The sequence below is a fragment of the Artemia sp. Qi Xiang Cuo genome, chromosome 6 (assembly GCF_049724085.1).
Source record: "Artemia sp. Qi Xiang Cuo chromosome 6, ASM4972408v1, whole genome shotgun sequence".
Classification (NCBI taxonomy): Eukaryota; Metazoa; Arthropoda; class Branchiopoda; order Anostraca; family Artemiidae; genus Artemia; species Artemia sp. Qi Xiang Cuo.
Window position 1 is genome coordinate 25,725,456 of NC_142799.1, and position 23,609 is coordinate 25,749,064.

General features: G+C 35.2%; 1 protein-coding gene across 1 annotated transcript in view; it reads right to left on the minus strand.

The window, feature by feature from the left end:
- The window catches only part of mRpL4 (mitochondrial ribosomal protein L4), a 55,071-nt gene extending 34,606 nt beyond the window's left edge, over positions 1-20,465 (minus strand). Inside the window, exon 1 of the mRNA XM_089090577.1 lies at positions 20,320-20,465. Coding sequence (XP_088946703.1) covers positions 20,320-20,412 — 93 coding nt within the window. The 5' untranslated portion in view covers positions 20,413-20,465. The remainder of the gene's footprint in view (positions 1-20,319) is intronic.
- Positions 20,466-23,609: the final 3,144 nt, after the last annotated feature.

Below are 23,609 nucleotides of genomic sequence, written 5' to 3' on the forward strand. Positions count from 1 at the left end.
CCCTGGAATTCAGCTTATGGGCGCCCATGGAACTGGATACTAATAGACAAACAAAAAGGTTCATTCTAAACTGAAAAAAATCACAAATATTCCTATAATCAACCAGCAATAAACTATGACAACTAAAAACAAACTGGAATTGATTTTAAAAAAGGTTCCAAAGAATTATTTTTTCAAAAAATACATTTTGAGAAACTTCTTATACAAAACCCTTCTCTTTTCAACTAAGCTTAAAGCCCTTTTGCTTATATTCCTAGCTGCTTTTCTAACTTTCATCCTAAGACACTTTTTACAACTTTTGCAAAATTGTTCTTAAAATCCATTGGCCAAATGATTTGGCTTTTGTTTGGTATCACAAGCACTAAATTTCACTGAACTAAAAAGCAATAATCACGGAAACCTACAGGCAATACATATATACATATATATATATATATATATATATATATATATATATATATATATATATATATATATATATATATATATATATATATATATATATATATATATATATATATATAGCTGCTAGCTGCTTTTCTAACTTTCATCCTAAGACACTTTTTACTACTTTTGCAAAATTGTTCTTAAAATCCATTGGCCAAATGATTTGGCTTTTGTTTGGTATCACAAGCACTAAATTTCACTGAACCAAAAAGCAATAAACACGGAAACCTACAGGCAATACATATATATATATATATATATATATATATATATATATATATATATATATATATATATATATATATATATATATATATATATATATATATATATATATATATATATATATATATATATATATATATATATTATATTCTCTGAGGTCAACCTGACTCTTATACATGATATTGGTAATAAGCTTACCTAAGCTATGGATGTCAGGTATTGTGTTATCTTGGAACGATAATTTCGACAGGACCTGTGCCTGTCATCATCAGGTTCAAATTCCTGACTCTTGCCAGAATATAAAATCACTAAATAAAATAAAACTAAAATCACTGAACAACACTAATAATAATTCGAACCTGGAATTATTGTTGTAATATGGCCCAGATTTTGGTAGAGGCATTGATGGCCGCCATCCTTGTAGATATCAAAAAGGTTGGGTCTTTAGAAGTAGGGTGGAGTTTTTTGCGAGTTCTTATCCTATGGGTAATGGGTTCCCAAATTTCACTGATGCGGAACTCTCCATTGTCTTTATTAATGGCTGGTTTGGTTTTAGCAATTTCCAGAGCTTCTCTGATTTTCTGCTTTAAGAGTTGTGGAACAATAACAATAAGTTGAGCCTGGTCAAAATTAACAGAGTGAGAAGGGTTTTCAAAAATATGATGGGCCAGTGCAGAAAAAGTATCTTCCTCCTTAAGCTTTGTCTTTTTAAGGCAGGCATCAATGGAGTCAGCATGTTCTTTTAATCGGTGATGTAGAGATCTCATGGTACGACCTATATAGGTATCACCACAACTGCAAGCAATCTCATATACTCCTGATGGATCTGAAGTGATCTTATCTTTACCTTTGTTTAAGAAGGAGGAAACGGTCGTTCCAGAAGGAAAAAACACCTTAAATCCTAGCTTAGTGAGTTTGGAGCTTAAAATGTCAGTAATCCCCTTAATATAAGCTAATGACAAAAAGGGTTTATCTTCTTCAGTCTTAGGGGAGCTCTTGGTTTTTGTGCTAATCTTTCTCCTGGAGATAACCTTATCAATGACTTGTTGGGGGTAGCCATTGCCTGTAAGAACATCTTTTCTATGATCAAGTTCAGCCTTCAGCTCCAAATCAGAGGAACACACTACAAACGCTCTATCAACCAGCGAATAGACTACAGAATTTTTAATTATTGGGTGGTTATAAGAGTCATATCTCAGATATCTATCACTATGAGTTGGCTTCCTATATACACTCAAGTCAAACCTAGTTTCCCGTTTGGTAATCAGAACATCTAAGAAGGGTAAACTGTGGTTATTTTCAAGTTCAATGGTGAACTTTATATCTGGTTCCTGCTGGTTAAAAGTATTGAGAAAGGATCTTAATTCGTCTTCTTTCCCATTCCAAATTATTAAGCAATCATTTACATATCTCATGTAGAGTTGGAAATCCTCGAATTCCTGCTTGAAGATATTATTTTCGATATATTGTAGAAACACCTCACTAAGACCTGGTGCCAAGGCTGATCCCATTGGTATGCCCCACTTCTGTTTGTAGGTTTGATGCCTGAAAGTGAAGTAAGCATTGTTCAGACATAAAGACGTGAGAATAATGATGTCTGTGGTGTCTAAGCTGGTCAGTTCTTTCCAGGAATCATCATTTTCCAAAGCTGATTGTAAAGCTGGTATAAATCGGGGCAAGGGTATGCTAGTAAACAGAGATACAACATCGAAACTGCACATTGTGGTATTCTCCAAGATGTTGATGCTTTTTAGCTTTTCAACTGCTTCTTTGGTATTTCTTATTGTCTGTTGGCTGCTAAGAGTTATGGAACTTAAAATACCAGCCAAATACCTTTCCAACTTTTGTGTAGCTGAACCTATTGTTGAAACAATAGGTCTAAGGGGAATATCTGGTTTGTGAATTTTGGGTGCACCATAAAATCTAGGAATGACCGGTCTAACAGGAATAAGTTTCCGATAAAGTTGATCATTAATCCTATTTGTGAGACTAAGATTATCCAAAGCTTTTTTTATATTATCATAAGCAACCTTTACAGTATTGACATTAAATTTTTCATATACTTTGTTGTTATTCAGGAGGCTTAATGATTTTCTGACGTACTCAGTCTCATTGAGGATTACTATTGTATTACCTTTATAATCTTTGGTAATTATGATGTTGGTATCTTTCTTGAGAACTGTGAGGACCTTCATTTCAGCTCTTGTTAGATTCTCCTCAATATGTTTCTTTTTGGACAAAGCTTTTCTGAGGGTATAAGAAACCAAGCTTCTAATATCTTGTGGATCAACATTGATTGTTTTCTTGTTTAGAATTAAAGCTGACTCTACATTGGAGATGATTTCTTCTACTGGTAAATTTTTGGGGGGGATAGAAAATTCCCATCCTTTTGAAAGAATGTCTAATTTCTTTTGGTCAAATGTTTGTTGACTTAAATTGATGACTGCTGGACCTTGTGACACTCTAGGATTATGTGTAACCCTAGTAGCAAATTTCTCAAATTTAAGTGTTTCTAGCTTGTCTACATGACTTTCCTGGTTATTGAAAAAACAAACTTAAAATCTTTGTCATGGATCTTGCCAACCTTAGTGAAATCTTCTGGGCTAAGAGTATTGCTCAGTTGCTGTCTAATTGTATTAATCTGTTGAAAAACCATGTTTCTCCTTTGTTGAAGGTCCTTTAATTCATGATTAATAAAGATTAGGCCAGTTTTGTGTTGAGCAGATTTATAGTTCTTACTAGATATTTTCACTCTGGGTCTCATAGAGTGTGGAATTAAATCTTGTTTCTTACATTGTTGTAAGAATTTTTGGTGATTAATGATTCTAGCTTTCTTCCTAAATAGGAGAGATATATCTTTGACTTTTTTGGCCACATATCCTCTATAGGTCTTACTAATATATTCTCTGAGGCCAACCTGACTCTTATACATGATAATGGTAATAAGCTTACCTAAGCTATGGATGTCAGGTATTGTGTTATCTTGGAACGATAATTTCAACAGGATTTGTGTCTGTCATCATCAGGTTCAAATTCAAGACTCTTAACAGAATATAAAATCACTAAATAAAATAAAACTAAAATCACTGAACAACACTAATAATAAGTCGAACTTGGAATTATTGTTGTAATATGGCCCGGATTTTGGTAGAGGCATTGATGTCCGCTATCCTAGTAGATCTCAAAAAGGTTGGGTCTATAGAAGTAGGGTGGAGTTTTTTGCGAGTTCTTATCCTATGGGTAATGGGTTCCCAAATTTCACTGATGCGGAACTCTCCATTGTCTTTATTAATGGCTGGTTTGGTTTTAGCAATTTCCAGAGCTTCTCTGATTTTCTGCTTTAAGAGTTGTGGAACAATAGCAATAAGTTGAGCCTGGTCAAAATCAACAGAGTGAGAAGGGTTTTCAAAAATATGATGGGCCAGTGCAGAAAAAGTATCTTCCTCCTTAAGCTTTGTCTTTTTAAGGCGTGCATCAATGGAATCAGCATGTTCTTTTAATCGGTGATGTAGAGATCTCATGGTACGACCTATATAGGTATCACCACAACTGCAAGGAATCTCATATATTCCTGGTGGATCTGAAGTGATCTTATCTTTGCCTTTGTTTAAGAAGGAGGAGACAGTCATTCCAGAAGGAAAAAACACCTTAAAGCCTAGCTTAGTGAGTTTGGAGCTTAAAATGTCAGTAATCCCCTTAATATAAGGTAATGACAAAAAGGGTTTATTTTTTTCAGTCTTAGGGGAGCTCTTGGTTTTTGTGCGAATCTTTCTCCTGGAGATAACCTTATCAATGACTTGTTGGGGGTAGCCATTGCCTATAAGAACATCTTTTATATGATCAAGTTCAGCCTTCAGCTCCAAATCAGAGGAACACACTACAAACGCTCAATCAACCAGCGAATAGACTACAGAATTTTTAATTATTGGGTGGTTATAAGAGTCATATCTCAGATATCTATCACTATGAGTTGGCTTTCTATATACACTCAAGTCAAACCTAGTTTCCCGTTTGGTAATCAGAGCATCTAAGAAGGATAAACTGTGGTTATTTTCAAGTTCAATGGTGAACTTTATATCTGGATCCTGCTGGTTCAAATTATTGAGAAAGGATCTTAATTTGTCTTCTGTCCCATTCCAAATTATTAAGCAATCATATACATATCTCATGTAGAGTTGGAGATCCTTGAAGTCCTGCTTGAAGATATTATTTTCGATATATTGTAGAAACACCTCACTAAGAACTGGTGCCAAGGCTGATCCCATTGGTATGCCCCACTTCTGTTTGTAGGTTTGATGCCTGAAAGTGAAGTAAGCATTGTTCAGACATAAAAACGTGAGAATAATGATGTCTGTGGTGTCTAAGCTGGTCAGTTCTTTCCAGGAATGTGGTGTCTAAGCTGGTCAGTTCTTTCCTTGCAGTTGTGGTGATACCTATATAGGTCGTACCATGAGATCTCTACATCACCGATTAAAAGAACATGCTGATTCCATTGATGTCTGCCTTAAAAAGACAAAGCTTAAGGAGCAAGATACTTTTTCTGCACTGGCCCATCATATTTTTGAAAACCCTTCTCACTCCGTTGATTTTGACCAGGCTCAACTTATTGCTATTGTTCCACAACTCTTAAAGCAGAAAATCAGAGAAGCTCTGGAAATTGCTAAAACCAAACCAGCCATTAATAAATACAATGGAGAGTTCCGCATCAGTGAAATTTGGGAACGCATTACCCATAGGCTAAGAACTCGCAAAAAACTCCACCCTACTTCTAAAGACCCAACCTTTTTGATATCTACTAGGATAGCGGCCATCAATGCCTCTACCAAAATCCGGGCCATATTACAACAATAATTCCAGGTTCGACTTATTATTAGTGTTGTTCAGTGATTTCAGTTTTATTTTATTTAGTGATTTTATATTTTGGCAAGAGTCTTGAATTTGAACCTGATGATGACAGGCACAGGTCCTGTCGAAATTATCGTTCCAAGATAAAACAATACCTGAATCCATAGCTGAGGTAAGCTTATTACCATTATCATGTATAAGAGTCAGGTTGGCCTCAGAGACTATATTAGTAAGACCTATAGAGGGTATGTGGCCAAGAAAGTCAAAGATATATCTCTCCTATTTAGGAAGAAGGCTAGAATCTTTAATCACCAAAAATTCTTACAACAATGTAAGAAATAAGATTTAATTCCACACTCTATGAGACCCAGAGTGAAAATATCTAGCAAGAACTATAAATCTGCTCAACACAATGCTGGCCTAATCTTTATTAATCATGAATTAAAGGACCTTCAACAGAGGAGAAACATGGTTTTTCAACAGATGAATACAATTAGACAGCAACTGAGTAATACTCTTAGTCCAGAAGATTTCACTAAGGTTGGCAAGATCCATGACAAAGATTTTAAGTTTGTTTTTTCAACAACCAGGAGAGTACATGTAGACAAGCTAGAAAAACTTAAATTTGAGGAATTTGCTACTAGGGTTACACATAATCATAGAGTGTCACCAGGTCCAGCAGTCATCAATTTAAGTCAACAAACATTTGACCAAAAGAAATTAGATATTTTTGCAAAAGGATGGAAATACTCTACCCCCCCCAAAAATTTACCAGTAGAAGAAATCATCTCCAATGTAATCAGCTTAAATACTAAACAAGAAAACAGTCAATATTGATTCACAAGATATTAGACGCTTGGTTTTTAATACCCTCAGAAAAGCTTTGTCCAAAAAGAAACATATTGAGGAGAATCTAACAAGAGATGAAATGAAGATCCTCACAGATCTCAAGAAAGATACCGACATCATAATTACCAAAGCTGATAAAGGTAATACAATAGTTATCCTCAATGAGACTGAGTACGTCAGCAAATCATTAAACCTCCTGAATAACAACAAAGTATATGAAAAAGTTAATGTCAATGCTGTAAAGGTTGCTTATGATAATGTCAAAAAAGCTTTGGATAATCTTAGTCTCACAAATAGGATTAATGATCAACTTTATCGGAAACTTATTCCTGTCAGACCGGTCAGTCCTAGATTTTATGGTGCACCCAAAATTCACAAACCAGATATTCCCCTTAGACCTATTGTTTCAACAATAGGTTCAGCTACACAAAAGTTGGAAATGTATTTGGCTGGTATTTTAAGATCCATAACTCTTAGCAGCCAACACACAATAAGAAATACCAAAGAAGCAGTTGAAAGGCTAAAAAGCATCAACATCTTGGAGAATACCACAATGTGCAGTTTCGATGTTGTATCTCTGTTTACTAGCATACCCTTGCCCCGACTTATACCAGCTTTACAATCAGCTTTGGAAAATGATGATTTTGGAAATGATGATGACCTATATAGGTATCACCACAACTGCAAGGAAAGAACTGACCAGCTTAGACACCACATTCCTGGAAAGAACTGACCAGCTTAGACACCACAGACATCATTATTCTCACGTTTTTATGTCTGAACAATGCTTACTTCACTTTCAGGCATCAAACCTACAAACAGAAGTGGGGCATACCAATGGGATCAGCCACATTTTGACTCCTTTAACATATTATCATAAAGAAAGAAAAACGAGCAAAAATGGTTTTTTTAAAGGCCAAATGAAAATACTGACAAAACACAACAAAGCGAATATTTCGAGGGGACAAACACCTCTCTTCTTCAGCGCAAAACGGAAAACCATAATCGGTGAAAGCGGCAAAGAAAAAACCAACAAAATAAAATGTCTAAAGTCAATGTGAATGTGAAAAAAACAATGAAAAAGCCAAAGAATTAAAAGACGAATAAAATTCAATAAAAGCCAAAATTAGAAGAATTAAAACCAAATACCTAACAACCATAAATTTTAATTCTTATAATCTTTGGTTTTAATTGAATTTTATATATCTTTTAATTTTTTGGCCTTTTCGTTGTTTTTTTCATATTCACATTGACTTTCCGCGTTTTATTTTGTTGTTTTTTTCTTCAGGATTCTCATTGAATATATATTTTCGTTTCACGCTGAAGAAAAAAGGCGTTTGTCCCCTCAAAATATTCGCTTTGTGTTGCTTTGTCAGTATTTTCATTTGGCCTACAAAACCCCATTTTTGCTCGTTTTTCTTTCTTTATGTTATGTCAGGCCAATGTGGTTTAAGAAATTATCTTTAACATAGTATTTTTCAATTCAAAATTCAGCAATCTCATCCAGGCTAAACTAGATATCTCCAAGTCCACACAGACAAACTAGTTTTGCAATAGATCAGTCAATGAGATAAACAAACATATGTATTATTGGGGCTATATGTGTCCATTTTGGGAGGGGGGAGGGCATAGTCAGGGTAAAACCTATTATGATAAAAAGAGCACAAAATAAGGAATCTAATGATATAATTCTTATTTTGCGTTCTATGTAGCCTAGGGCTATGCAGGGGGGGGGGGTGAATTGTCCAAAATGCACACATAACCTTAAAAATGAGCATAAAAGTAGCAATGTAAAAATATATCTCTTTTTGTTCTAGCTTGTCTCCTTCTGGAAGCCTCTATTCTTAACCTTTACCAGAAATAGATTTAAAGATCTTTAAAATCATACACGTTGGGAATCAGAAAAATTAATGATGCTCAAAATACTCTCCTTGTGCCTCATTTGAGAAGATGATAATGATGATGAATGAATTAAAGACCCCTCTTGACTGCTGGGTTACTTGGGTCTTCTTTCAATAAATCTGGATCCCACTTTGGTTAAAAAATCATCAATAATCTGCTCTATCACATTAATTAATCATAATTATTCTTCCCATCACATCGTCCTATCTCTCCCAATGGCAGTTATAAACTGTGCCACCAGCTTTAGGATCTGTATATTGTCACTGCCATTGGCAAATCCTCCCAAAATCAAATTTACACTCATCTGTTTTCTTCTTTCATGAAAAAACATGCTGATATCCTGTCTTAAGAGAGTTTACTTATCACAATCTATAAGAAGATTTACCAGATTTTCTACTTTGTCACAAAACTCACAGTTACTTGACTCTCCATAAAACTTTGCCCTGTATGATTTTTATATCTGCATGACCTAATCTAAAACGAAATGCTAATTGTCTTACTTAATCCCTTTTTCTTAGTTAATCCTTGGTACACATGTGTCTCAAACTTTCTTGCTACTTTTTGGGTAACAAATCAATTTCCAGATTGATTTTTGCTATCCTCAAAATCATACTTTCTTACTGACTGCATCAATTCATCTATTTGCATTACAGATCTAGGAGTTGAACCACTAGTGAGTACATTTATCATTTCACATGCCATTTTAGCGGCTGTGTCAGCACTCTCATTCCCCTCAACCTGAACATGGGCTGGGATCCACTGAAGACATATGTTTCCTATTGACATAAATGATGCTATTTCCATGTAGCACAATACAACTTTTCTTGTAATTTTCCTATTATGATCAAAATTGGCGAGTGCCTCCAATGCACTTTTTGAATCTGAAAACAATACAATGTTTCTTTGGCTGCTAAGATTTTTTTAGCAAATACAATTGCTTCCTTTATAGCTATTACTTCAGCCTGGAAGATTGTTGCCTCTGAACAGTTTAAACAACTTTGACACTTGTATCAATGGAATAACAAAGGCTACTGCACAAATTGGGCTACTTTTCTTAGATTTGTCTATATATATGTATTTATATATATATATATATATATATATATATATATATATATATATATATATATATATATATATATATATATATATATATATATATATATATATATATATATATATATATATATATATATATATATATATATATATATATATATATATATATATATATATATATATATATATATATATATATATATATATATATATATATATATATATATATATATATATATATATATATATATATATATATATACAAGGAATTCCTACCACCATTAACTTAAGGTTTATCCTGGAGTCATGGTATCCATTCATTTCAAACTTAAGATTGCACTGTAGCTTAATTGTCTCCCAAGGAGCAGGTAATACAATTTCTGGAAGTCATAACATATCTGCCATTTTTAGTGTCACTCCAAACTGTTCACTTATACAAGAAGACATTTCAAAGATATTTTCTTGGTTTCTCTTTTTAAACTTGTTTGCTATAACAACTTTCCCTAGTTTAACTATTTTTGATCTAATTGGGTTTGTATTATCTGTTGTCCATAATTTTTTTATGTATTTCAGGACATTTACCTTTCTCCTGGTTTCCAGGCTTTTAAGTCCTGACTCTGACATTAAAAACACAATAGGGGTAGTCTTTCTATCTGCAAAGGCAATGTGTATAGCTGCATTATGTATGGAATTCAATTTTGCTGGGGTTGTGTCACTGCCTTAGGAACAAATCACAGATGCATATTCGATCTTAGACCTAACATACTTTATATAAAACTCCATCATAAAACTGGTTTTTGCCCCCAGCTAACAGTTGTAAGCATCTTCATAAGATTCAGCTTTATCAGGCAAACAGCCTTGGTCATTTCAATATGTGATTTTTAATTCATATTTTTCTCTATATTCACACCCAGGAACTTTGTTTCACTCAAAAACTCAATCTGCTGGCCAAAAAATCTAATTATTGGGGTAACTTTCATTTTTTTTCGAGTTATTAACATGGCTTTTGTTTTATGTGTTGAAAATTTGAGATCAATTTCAGCTGCCCAGTTTTCAACTTGCACTAATACTTCTGAAATAGCTTTGATTCCCTCTTCCAATGTCCTTGACATAACCCACAGAGTGTTATCATGAGCAAAAATTCCTGCATTTGAATCTCCTTCTCCAATAGGGATATTATACTCTCCCATATTGTAAAAATCAGGTCCTAAATCTGACCCTTTGAGGTACTCCCCTTCTTCCTCTTACTAGGACCGATGACATCATAATTCCTATTGTCACTGTCACTACTTGGTCTTCAAGATAATTAAAAAAAAAAAAAAATTCAACTGAAAGTAAGGAGAAACATTAAAACCTAAAACGAACATAAATTTTTCCATATATGAAAGGGGCTGTCCCCTCCTCAACACCTCATTCTTTATGCTAAAGTTCAACTCTGTCCCACAACTTTATTTTTTAAAACAATAAAAAACTTTAGTGTAAAGAGCAAGGCGTTGAGGAGAGGACAACTCCTTTCATATACAAAATAATTTCTGTTTGTTTTAAGTTTTAATGTTGCTCCTTACTTTCAGTTGAAAAAAACTTTTTTTTTTTATTTAATTTCTGATCATTTTTTAAATAATGCTTCCAAATACTGCACCCCCTTCTTAGAAATGTCCCTTCCCCCTTGAAAACATCCTCCCATGTAATCCTCTCCCCCCAACCCCCTCACTAGAAAATCCCTCCTGAAAATGTCTGTATACTTCCAAAAAACCAAAACTATATGTAAATAATAGGCAAAGTTCATAACTTTAAGCCCTTCTCCCCAGGGGCTGTAGGGGATTAAGTCATCTTCAAAGACATCGTTTTTATATTTTCGACTATGCTGAACAAAATGGCTATCTCAAAATTCTGACCAGGTGACTTCAAGAAAAAAATGAGCATATGAGGGGGCCTAGTTGCCCTCCAATTTTTTTGGTCACTGAAAAAAGGCCCTAGAACTTTTAATTTCCATTCGAATGAGCCCTTTTGCGATATTCTAGGACCACTGGATTGATACAATCACCCCTGAAAAAAAAACAAAAACACACATCCCTGATCTTTCTCCTGGCAAAAAATACAAAATTCCACATTTTTGAAGATAGGAGCTCGAAACCTCTGTAGTAGGGTTTTCTGATATGCTGAATCTGATGGTGTAATTTTCATTAAGATTCTATCACTTTTAGGGGGCATTTCTCCCTCTTTCGAAAATAAGGCAATTTCAGGCTTGTAACTTTTGTAGGGTAAGACTAAACTTAATGAAACTTATATATTTGAAATCAGCATAAAAACTCAATTTTTTTGATGCATCTATTGGTATCAAAATGCCGTTTTAAGAGTAATGGTTACTATTGAGCCAGGTTGCTTCTTACTTACAGTTTGTTACCACAAACTGTTTGATTCTTACTTAGCAGCAATATTCTACCTCTAATTCTAGCCTCAATTATGCCTGACAATATTTGCCTATGCACAATGTTATCAAATGCACACTTGACATCAAGGAAAACTGCAATCATAGCAAGTTCATTCTGGAGAGCATATAAAGCATCCTGTTTAAAGCACAGCAAATTTTCTATAGTAGGCTTTTGTTTTTCCTGAAGCTGCATTGTGTATCTTTAAGGCCACCCCTTTTTCTACTTCATATTTAAGTCTTCTCTTAACAAGTCATTCATATATTTTCCCTAAAAGGAAGTAAAGTTATGAACAGATGGTCTTCCAGTTTTGAATTGTCCTTTCCTGGTTTTGGGATCATAATTGCTTTGCCCCTTTTCCATGCACTTGGAAAATATCCATCATTCTAAGTCAAATTGATGATGGCAAGCAACACCATAATCCAGTGCTTTGGCAAAGCTTTGAACAAACTGTGGATAAATCATATCTTCCCTTAGTGAGGCTATAGGGAGATTTCTCATCACACTGTCAATTTCAGCATTAGTAATCCTGATTTGTCATTCTTTTAGCTTTAGCTGTCATTCTGGCCACTTCTGTAGCATTTGGATCATTATTTCCTATGGTCTTATTTAGATAATTGGCACTTGCAATCACTTTATCTTGATCTGTCAGTAGTAACTGATTATTGTACACTACAGGGGGGATTGGAGTTCCTGGGTGGCGTTTTGCTTTGCGTTTGTTTAATGAAACCATAGACCTTACTTACTGGTTTACAGAACTTCAAATTTTCAATAAACTCTTCCAAGCTCTTTTTCTTGTCTTGTGAAATTGCTCTCTTGCATACTGCATAAGCTCTTTTTACCTCAATATAGTTGTATATTGTTGATGCTTGTTCATACTCATTTTTACTTCTTAGATATTTCTTTTTAGCTGCATCAGAATCTTTGTTCCACCATAAACATGAGTTTCTTTGTCCCTTATATTTGGCCTTCAGTGGAACAGCTTTTGCTGCTGCTTCAATTACCGCATCCTGGAAAACCTTCACTTTGTCATCAACATGTTGCTCCCTTTCTACTACAGCCAAAATGTCTTTTTGTTCAAGAAATTCTTGAAACTTTCTCCAATCTGCCTTCTTGATTTGAAACTTAGTAATCTTGTTTCTCTCAATTTTATCAGAAATCTCAAACCAACCATCACAAAGATTTAATACAATGGGGGCATGATCACTATACAAAGCTGTATTTACTAAGGTTGACACAGTTGCTGATGTCACTAGATCTGGGCTAGTGAAAGTCCAGTCTATAGTGGTGGAAACTTCTGTGATAGGATTTTTTGGGGTTGGAAGCCCTTTTGGTGTCACTAAACATATATTATTTTTTAGCAACGTATCTTCAAGGCTTTTACCTGAAGCATTAACAAAATCACAGTAACACCAGACTTTGCTATGGGCACTAAAATACCCAATTAAAACAACCTGTTCTGCATTTGGTATTTTATCAAGCAGTTCATTAATTATGCTGCCAATGTCATTATCATTCCTATTTGAGTTCTAAAACATTTATAACATTGAGCATTTTACCATTTCCCAAATGAAGCTTGCATCCAACTATTTTGACAGTCTGATCATAATTGTCACCTAATTCTATATGCAATTTCCCATGCAAATTGGCGCATGAAGAACGACCTCCACGTGCCTCTTGATACCTGGCTAGCCACCAGAGAACCAAATGCATCTAGGGACGGTTGGGTTGGCAGCCCTCCTCCTGAAACCTCTATTGCTACGAATGGAACCAGAAATTCAGCCTCGGATATATCATCTCAAACCCCGTATCGACCTCGGACCGCCCAAGGAAAATCCCCTCTGAACATCGTTGACCAAGGTGGCACCAATGTGGCCACCTGGAACGTCCTGACGCTGAACCAACCCGGTTCGAAGCTTCTTTTAGCAAAAGAACTAAAAAAATATAGTCACAATAGCTGGAGTCACCGAAACACACCTCCCTGGACATGGTGAAGAGGACATAGGTGAAGGACGCACATTGCTGTGGTCTGGCGGTAGCCAAAGAAGAGGAGGCGTTGGCCTAGTACTGAACAGTGCTGCACGTAGGGCCCTCCTGTCATTCAAACCAGTATCGCCAAGACTCCTGACCGCAAGACTGGATGGGAAGCATGGCAAAATAACTGTCATTACGTGCTATGCCCCCACAAACGACGCTGATGAAGAAGACAAAGACGATTTTTATAACCTGCTTAGTTCTGAACTATCTTCTGTACCTCCCCATGACTACCTCCTCCTCCTAGGAGACTTGAATGCAAGTGTTTCAAACGAATCAGGCCTGTGGGATCTCGCTGTTGGACCTGTTACAGTGGATAGCCTAAATGATAATGGAGAGAGGCTGCTGAATTGTTGTCTGGCCCACAATCTAACGATTGCAAACACATGGTTCCAGAGACCAAATATAGCCAAGTACACCTGGTATAGCAATGATGGATCAATAAAGAAGATGCTCGACTACATCATCGTACGTCGACGATGGCTGTCGTTTGTCCAGAATTGCCGCACCTACCGTGGCGCTGAGCTCGGGAACACCGACCACCGGCTGGTAGCAGCCAAAATTAAGCTCCGCCTCAAAACTATGAAGAACAGCCAGTCTTCTCGGAAAATTGATGCTGGTCGTATCCAACAGGACCCCGCTCTGGCTGAGCGGTACCATGTGGAGATATCTAACAGATTTGAGGTCCTTGGCCAATGCAATGATAGTGAAGTTGCATGGAAGTCCTTCAAAGAGAACACTCTTGCGGCAGCAACTGACGTTGTTGGAATGAGGCAACGGAAGAAAAATGACTGGATCAGTAATCACTCCCTTGCCATCATAGAGCTCAGGCGAGAAGCACGTCTTGGCAGGGACATGGCTACATACAGACTGCTAAGCAAAGAGCGCAATTCCATGTTGCATAAAGACCACAAGGCTTTTATTGACAGCAAGGCATCCGAACTGCAAGAGGCCGCCAAGAAAAGGACAGTGGAGCCACCTACAAGATTCTTCGTGAGCTGTCAGGTCAGCACACTCAAACTACGCCATACCTTCGAAGCGCTAGCGGTGAGAATATCTACGACCAATCACAATGCCTCCGCCAGTGGGAGGATCACTTTGAGAAACTGCTCAACTCAGATCCACCAGACCAGACGGACCATGAGCTAGCGGCTGCTGTGGCTACTACCATACCTGCTCCTGATGGTCCTGAATTTACAGCGGAGGAGATAAAAGCTGCCACCCGCAAGCTAAAGAATAACAAAGCGCCAGGAATGTGTGGCCTAACATCGGAATTCCTTAAAAATGGGGGTCCAGCCATGATCCTCTGGCTACAAATGCTTTTTAACCTTGTGTGGCACTCTGAAAAAATCCCCTCAGACTGGAAGAAGGGCCTACTTGTGCCAATCTACAAGAGGAAGGGGAGCAAAGTAGAATGTAGCAATTATCGTGGCATAACTTTACTCTCAGTTCCTGGAAAGCTCTTTGCTATGCTGCTTCTCAAACGGGCAACAAGATACCTCCATGCCCTGCGTCGCCCCCAGCAAGCTGGCTTCATGCCAGGCAGGTCCACCACCAAGCAAATCCATACAATTAGACAGCTAGTAGAGAAAACTCTTGAATATAAGAGGAAGGCGTACATTGCCTTTGTCGATTTTCGATCTGCCTTTGACACTGTCGATAGGCAGTCACTATGGCTAATCTTCCAGTTTGAGTAAAAACTGAACCAAATACCTTATTGAAAAGTTGTGATTTTACAAAATCATCATCTATATGTAAAAAAGTTTCGGGATCTATAAAGGAAGTGGATGATGGGGATTGTGAAATTTGATTCCTTCTCACATATTTCCAAAATCTTTTTGGGCAACTTTGGACTGATGCTATAACATTTGTCTCCACCTCTTGAAGATTTAAACAAAGGAATTTAGTTGCTCTGTTTCTAGCTCTTTTATAATTTAACCAAGAATCTAAGGTTTTAAATCTTAAATGATCACGCCACCTATCACCTTTTTCTTTTAGCATTTGTACAATATACCAAGGAAGGATCTGTCTATTTTTGAAAAACTGTCTACTAGTATATATTGGTACATATTGATCTTTACCTTCTATAAGGGCCTGCTTAATAAAATCAAAAGATGCATCAAAAGTAGCATTACATTGCTGTAACTCCTCTTGTATAGAAAGAGATGAAATATAATTTGAAAATGCAATGTAATTTCCTCTATCATAATCATATTTGGGAGAATGATTTGGAATATCAGAACGACCTATCAAACAATTTAGTGATATCACCAATACCAAGTGATCACTTTTTCCAAGTGGTGGCAAAACCTCAACACTAGCAACATCATCTGCTGATTTTGTAATTACAAGGTCTAAAACTGAAGGGGTTGAATTAGCACACAAACGAGTAGGGTTTTTGTAGTAGGGAATGTGCTGATACAAATAATGTTCGTGTAAAGTTTCTAGGAAATGATTTTCAAATGACTCATCAGAAAGTTGTGTTGTACCTGATGTCCAATCAATAGAAGGTAGGTTAAAGTCACCAACTACTAGAAACTTAAAACTAGATAAAGAGACAGTGGATAAATACTGCAATATTTTTCTATTATTAAATGAAGACAATTCACAAACACTAGGACTACGATAAATGGCTACAACTCTAAAAGCAATGGAGGACCCATGTAATTTCACATCAACTACTAAAGATTCACTTATAATTGAAGAAATTGGGTCATTAACTTCAATATACTTTAATGAGGTATGAACATAAATGAAAATTCCATGCTTATAGTTATTATTTATAATGATATTATAATCAGGCACTTGCTGGAAAAATATAGCTGGGTGCTGACAATTCTTGGGTAGTGATTCTTTAATAACAATAACATGGGGTTTGCAGGTTGATATTAGGGCATGAAATTCATCAATTTTTGTAGATAAACAGTCTGCGTTTGTATAAAGAACAGATAAATTACTTCGTTTGTTAAAACTATGTAGAGGCAGGGAAAAAGTTTTTAAAGGGCCATTCTGTTGTTTGGGGTAATGGCAACCCGTTTTAGCATGTTTTTTGTCACTATACAGTCATTTTTAATTCCTAAATTTTGCTCACCAGCAGCAGCTCTTTTCTTGATTTTTTCTACTAATTCTTTTCTGTGTAGCCGGTCTTCTTTTGAGGTATCAGCTTAGAAACGAATGTCTCCCTTTTTAATGCGGGACTGTGTTAGGATGTCAATTTTAGTTTTAAAGGAACTGACTGAGAACAGTAATGGATCTGGTTGATTGGATGAGTTGGGGTTAGTCCTTGTCAGGCTTTGCAAATTGGTCACTGCACCTACATCAATTTGAAACATATTTTTAAGGAAATTTTGTAAGAACTGTAAGTCATTGGTTTGGGGTGGAAAACCATATGCAACAAAATTCATACGTCTTTTCAGTCTGTCATTTTCTTGTAGCACCCTCTTTTGAACTTCAGTTTTTAGCTTAATGTCAATGGTATGCGTCTTTTCAGTCTGTCATTTTCTTGTAGCACCCTCTTTTGAACTTCAGTTTTCAGCTTAACGTCAATGGTATGATTGACTATTTCCTCAACATTGGCCATGGACACCTTAGATGAGATAATATTTTGTAGACTCTTAACTCTAGCATTAATACCTTCAAGAGAGGTGCGAATTTTATTTTGAAAACCAACATACATAGCTTTCATTTCACTACAGTGCTCATTAAGAGCTGACTTCAGCAGCTGGGGAAGATCCTGCTGGGCTGAACCTCTAGATTTACACATGGGGAATACCCAGGTGCTACCAAGTCAGTCATTCATTTTTACAAAGATATCATATTCAGAGGAAGACATTGATAGGCATTGTGCACACAACCACTGGTCATATCTATCATATTGTATAGCACAAGAACTGTTGTCAAGCAAACACCCAGCAACAGCACATTTATCAATACCTTTTTCAGGATTTTTGATGTTTGTTACTTTGTGGAGGGGGCATCACACTGGTAAATAGGCTACTAAACTGGCTATAATTCCAAAACTTCCAATAGGTGTGCAGATTATATATCAATAATCAAGTATACTGAGGCTACCAGGGCTACTAAGGTGAGAGGTAACACATCAAAGTAAAACATACACTTTTATAGTTAGTAATACTCCACTGTCACAACTGTAGGCTACTAGTAAACATAGCCAGCAATAAATGAGGAATAAAAATCCAAATAAGCTCACTCTTTTGAACTTATCAGAATGCAGGAGAAAAAAACAAACCTTGGCCAACTATCAAGTGGTAGGCTGTTATTTTTATGTATAGACTCTTTCGGTTTTTAACAGCTTTTCTTATTTATACAATATGATGATTGTGGTGGCACTATTGATCATATTGGTATTAGTCGTATCATATGGTATTGGTGGCGTATTGATCAAATCCTGAAGAAAAGAAAGTAGTTGATAGATGGTAGGACTGTATAATAAATGAAGTACCCTGGAAAACTTGAGCAGCTATAATTCTTCTCTAACTTCCAACGTCAATTGAAAATATTTACTTTAAGCTTCAAACTGTCCAAATTTAAGCTATAATCCTTAAGCCTGTCACTGGGAACTAACCACAATGTGTTTCAGACTTTTCTATAATCCCTTGTTGCTGTTGAGTTGTACAATAATAGTAATATATATATATATATATATATATATATATATATATATATATATATATATATATATATATATATATATATATATATATGTATATTTATATATATTATATATATATATATATATATATATATATATATATATATATATATATATATATATATATATATATATATATATATATATATATATATATACATATATATATACATACATATATATATATATATATATATATATATATATATATATATATATATATATATATATATATATATATATATATATATATATGATTTGGACCTTGAGGTACTATTAGTATTTTCAAGATGGCACTTATTAGATGAGTGATTTCCTGAGCATCTTAGGCATCTATGAGCTGAAGCTCTAAAAACACCCTGTTTATTGCCATATTTTTGATACTTATGACACTGTAATAATCTCCTGTTATACACCTCAACTTCCTTTTTTTCCACAAAACCCCACACTTGGAGGAAGACAATTACCTCAAAAACCACCATTATTGCATAACTGTCAGATAGTTTTTTGTTTCTGTTGTATCATTTTTGCCAGTGAACTTCTTTTACTTTAAAAGGTGACTTTATACACTCTCAAATCTCTTCATCTGTCATGCTTAGTTGGACTCCTTATATGATCCCTCAGCTTAATCTTTGCTTAAAATTTCCAGTAATATTCACTCCAGCAATAATGTTCATTTGCTGGACAATTTTTGATGATTCTTTATCCATGAGGTATACTGTTGTTTTGTCTCTTAATTTTGTTTCATAAATTTTATTTATAATGTAAATGAGAGGTAAGTTTGGGTCAATATCTACCAAATATTATTATTTATTTTGGAATAAATTTATTAAAACATTTGATGCCTTTTTTTATGCTTTTTAAAAATTTTATAATATTTTATTTCGTAAATTTATTTATGCCCCCCCCCCCCTATAGAGGCTATACCTAACCTACCTAGCCTATTTGGTCAATATCTACCAAATCATATTATTGAGTTAGGAATAAAGTGAATACACCATTCCTAACCTAACCCTGAATTGGCATATATAGAGGGGGGGCTGAAATTCATTTCCCATATAAATGCATATAATATTCGTAATCAGCATTAAAAAAGGCATCAAATGGTGTATTAACTTTAGTCCTAACTCAATAATATGATTTGGTATATATTGACCGAAACTTTACCCCACTCCCTCTAATGTGCAAATATATACCCTGAATTGGTATATATAGGGATGGAGTAAAATTCATTTCCAACAAATATGATTATTATATTTGGAAAGAGCATTGAGTGGTATGTTTACTTTATTCATAAGACAATAATATGAACAATGGAAAATTACTAAATTTTACCAGTGCTTTTAGTAGGCCTAGCTAATGACATAAATATTCTAAGTAGGATATTTTACAACTTTTCAAGTAGTTTTGAGTGGACATCTACCATAGCATATAGCTAATATGGTAGTAATGTTCATTTGTGATGCAAATGGATGTTACATTTCGATTGAGGATGTAATTCTAGGTGTATATTTTCACATTACGGGGGCGGAGGTGTATATTTTGTGAACATAGAGGTTCTATGAAGTTCACGAATTTCGTAGACAAACTGTAAAGACAAGGAAAGAAGTGAAGATAAATGCTCTCCCCCTGCAAAATGTGTTAGGCTAACTAGGACTATTCTTCATATTATGGAGTAAGAATTGTTTTCTTAATATTTTTCCTTATACCCAGCTGGATAATACTCCCTTTTTACTTTCATTCAATCATCCTTATGTAGGATTCCTGGGTTAACCTAGAACTAGGCTACTGGTTGTCAACAAGTCTTTTCACTTTACTGAAGCCTTTATATAAATAAATAACTTTGTAAAATAGAACCTTTCTGTTTAAAGGACAGATCGCAATGTTTTCAATAAGATGGCTTGCTTTCTCCAGAATTATTCTGCTTTTTTCCAAAATATTCCTGGCCATTTCCAATTAATTTTTCAGCATTATTCTTGAATTTGTCTATTGGTTCTGATACAATAAAATTTATTCGAAAGTTACGCTACCTATGTCATAAGCTGCCAAATATCTCCAACCATTATACCGAAGAGAATGGGGAAACTCAAATGAAGCCCACATCAACGCCATATCCAGGGGAGCGGGTTACCAGTTTTAACCTCTTCCTAAAAAAATTTTTGTCCGACTCGTAAAAACGCAATATAAACGAATTTTGATGTGTTTTCAAAAGTTTTTTCAAACCTCGCCCCCTTCCCCGAAAAAATATATACCCTCCACGAAAAAAAAAAATGCTTGATACACCTTCGGTCGACATACAATAGAATATTTGTCCTGTAGTTGCGGAGCAGATTTGATCTTAGCTTCGTAATACGGTACCCAGAGTTCAAACTCGGTTGTAGCAGCACACCGGAGGGCTCAGAAGTTGATTCCAATGATGAGATTATACAAAAGTGTCTCCATATTGTTCCAAACAAGAAGAAGAAGAAGAATTTTTACTTGAGGACCTATGTCACTATCGTCAACACAACAGCAACCTTATAAGAAAATCGAAATATATTTTCTTGTGATTATTATCTCTTCTAATCAGCAGTTGTACCAAACCAATTCTGCTCAAGTCATCCTCAGGGCTATACTGTGGTGTTTATCCTCCCCATAGTATAGTGCAGACGGTTTGATATCATCTATTTTTCCTTCTTTTTTTTAGTTTTATTTTTGTGTTTTAAAGCTTTTTCCAATAGGCAATGATTAGAAGTCCTCCAAAAAAAAAGTCCCCCCAGATCCATAATCAAATTCCAGTGAAAGTGTCATAGTGAAAGATACCCATCCTGGCTGGTCAAGCACCCTATCTCAAAGTTCTAATGATAGCTCCAATTCGGAGAATAGGACAATGATAAGTTTGGGGCTAATGTAACCATAAACGATGATAATGGGTTTCAAGAGGTCCTCTCTAGAAGTTCTAAAAAAAGGAAAAAAACTCCCCAATTAACAGCATTTCCCCTCTCCCTGCCCAAGAATCTCCCTCCAAAAACTTAGGAAATTACCTTAAAATTATTTCCACTACCCCCTTGGAAATAAAAATGATCACTGCAACAAGAGTTGCAATTTTTAAATTGCTAAAATCAATGTTCTCTCTTAACATTGACCATGATGGATCTCTGCTAATAGCTGTAGAAGATCAGAAATCAGCAGATACAATAATTAACCTTAAATCCCTTCTGAATACCCCAATTGTTGCATCTAATTGGAACCCAAAACAATCACCAACAAAAATAGTAGTTTATAATGTTCCCCCAGAGATATCTACTCAGGAGTTAAAAGAAGGCTTCTCAGATAGGGCTGGAAACACAATCCCAGTTGAGGATGTTACCCAACTTGGAAAACCTAACTAATGGCATAGAAACTAGCAGATTCTTCTTAGTCACACTAAAGGATAAAACTGACATCCCAGAAAAATTATTCCTATTTGGGCAAACCAAACCACACAAGGAATACAAACCTAAGCCTATTCAGTGTCAGAAGTGTTTCAAACTGGGACACACGACAAACAAATGCAATGAAAGTCTCCAAGAGTGTAGTAATCGTAAATCTTTCCATCCTAAAGAGCTGACAACTTGCAACAACACTAAGCCTACATGCATCAATTGCAAAGGCCCACATGAATCTACAAATAAATCATTATGCCCTTCATACAAGAAAAGAGCTCTAACACTCCAAATATCAACAGAGAAGGCCATCCCATACCCCTTTGCAGCAAAGGAAGCAAATGCTGCCCAACAATACCAAATAAAGCCAGTAATGAAACCAACCAAAACCCCCAAGTCAAATGCCCCCAATCAATCAAGCACCCCCTATAAAACACCATCTTCTAAGCCCCCTAGCTCAAATACCTATCAGAAGGAATCACCAAGCCAACAAGCTTCCTTTTCCGGTGAGATTAGGCCAGCCTGGCCCTCCCTCCCAAGAAGAAACAAACCAGAATCACTACCAGGAATCAATCCCTTAACCAACAAACAGGATGCACTACCAAAAATGCAATCCCCAAATATATGCTTATTCATTCTAAACTGTAATGCAGTTCAGGCCATGAACATACATCAACTACTGAAAACAAAAATTATTGCAGAATTGGCAAAAATCTACGTTCCAGATGATAATGCTCATTCAAGCAAAAAAAATCTTGCTTTACTTTTAACAAAGCTGAACATTGATACACAGTCATATGAAGAATAAATCAACAACACAACATTTATCAATACTCCAATGGAATGTAAGATCACTCACAGAAAATAAGCTAAATGAACTAATATAATTTATGAATAATTATTCCATTAATATTGCTTGCCTCCAGGAAACTCATTTAACCCAAAATCAACAAATTAAGTCTCTGGGATATACTATCCTGAGAAAGGCTAGATCTTCAGAGAGAAAAGGAGGTGGTGTAGCTTTATTAGTTAATAATAATATAAAATTTTGTGGCATCAATTTTCCAGATTTTGAAAATGATGTTGATGTAATTGGTATAAGTGTTTGGCTGAATAATTTAAAAACCTACATAATAAGCTTTTATAACCCTAATGGCCAAACTACAGATGCCAAGGATTTCTTTAATTATATAAATAATTCTAATATGTTAAAAAATATCATTATTTGTGGTGATTTCAATGCCCACAGCCTTTTGTGGGGGAATAAACCAGCAAATAAAGCTGGTAAATTTATTGAGCATATGAATTCAAATAAAAATGAATTAGCTGTTGCTGCCCCTCAAAACCTGAATACATATTTCAACCCCAAAAGTGGCAAATTCTCCACAATTGATCTAAAAATTGTGTCTTTAAATTTTTTGAACAAAATTTACATAAATAAAATTTATAGTCTATGTACAGACCACTTTGCTATAGTTTGCTCCCTAAATGAACCTGCTGAAACTTTATCTCATACCTCCAAATATATCAACACTAAAGCAAATTGGTCTATTTTCCAAAATAAGCTAAATGATGAAATTACAAGTTTCACCCAAAGTTCATGCATTTCTAACACAACAGTTGACACACATGCTGAAGCATGGACATCTTTACTAATAAATTCAGCTAATCATGCTATCCCCAGGACAACACCTAAGAAAACATTTCCTAAACGAATTCCTAAAGCATGGTGGACAAATGAGT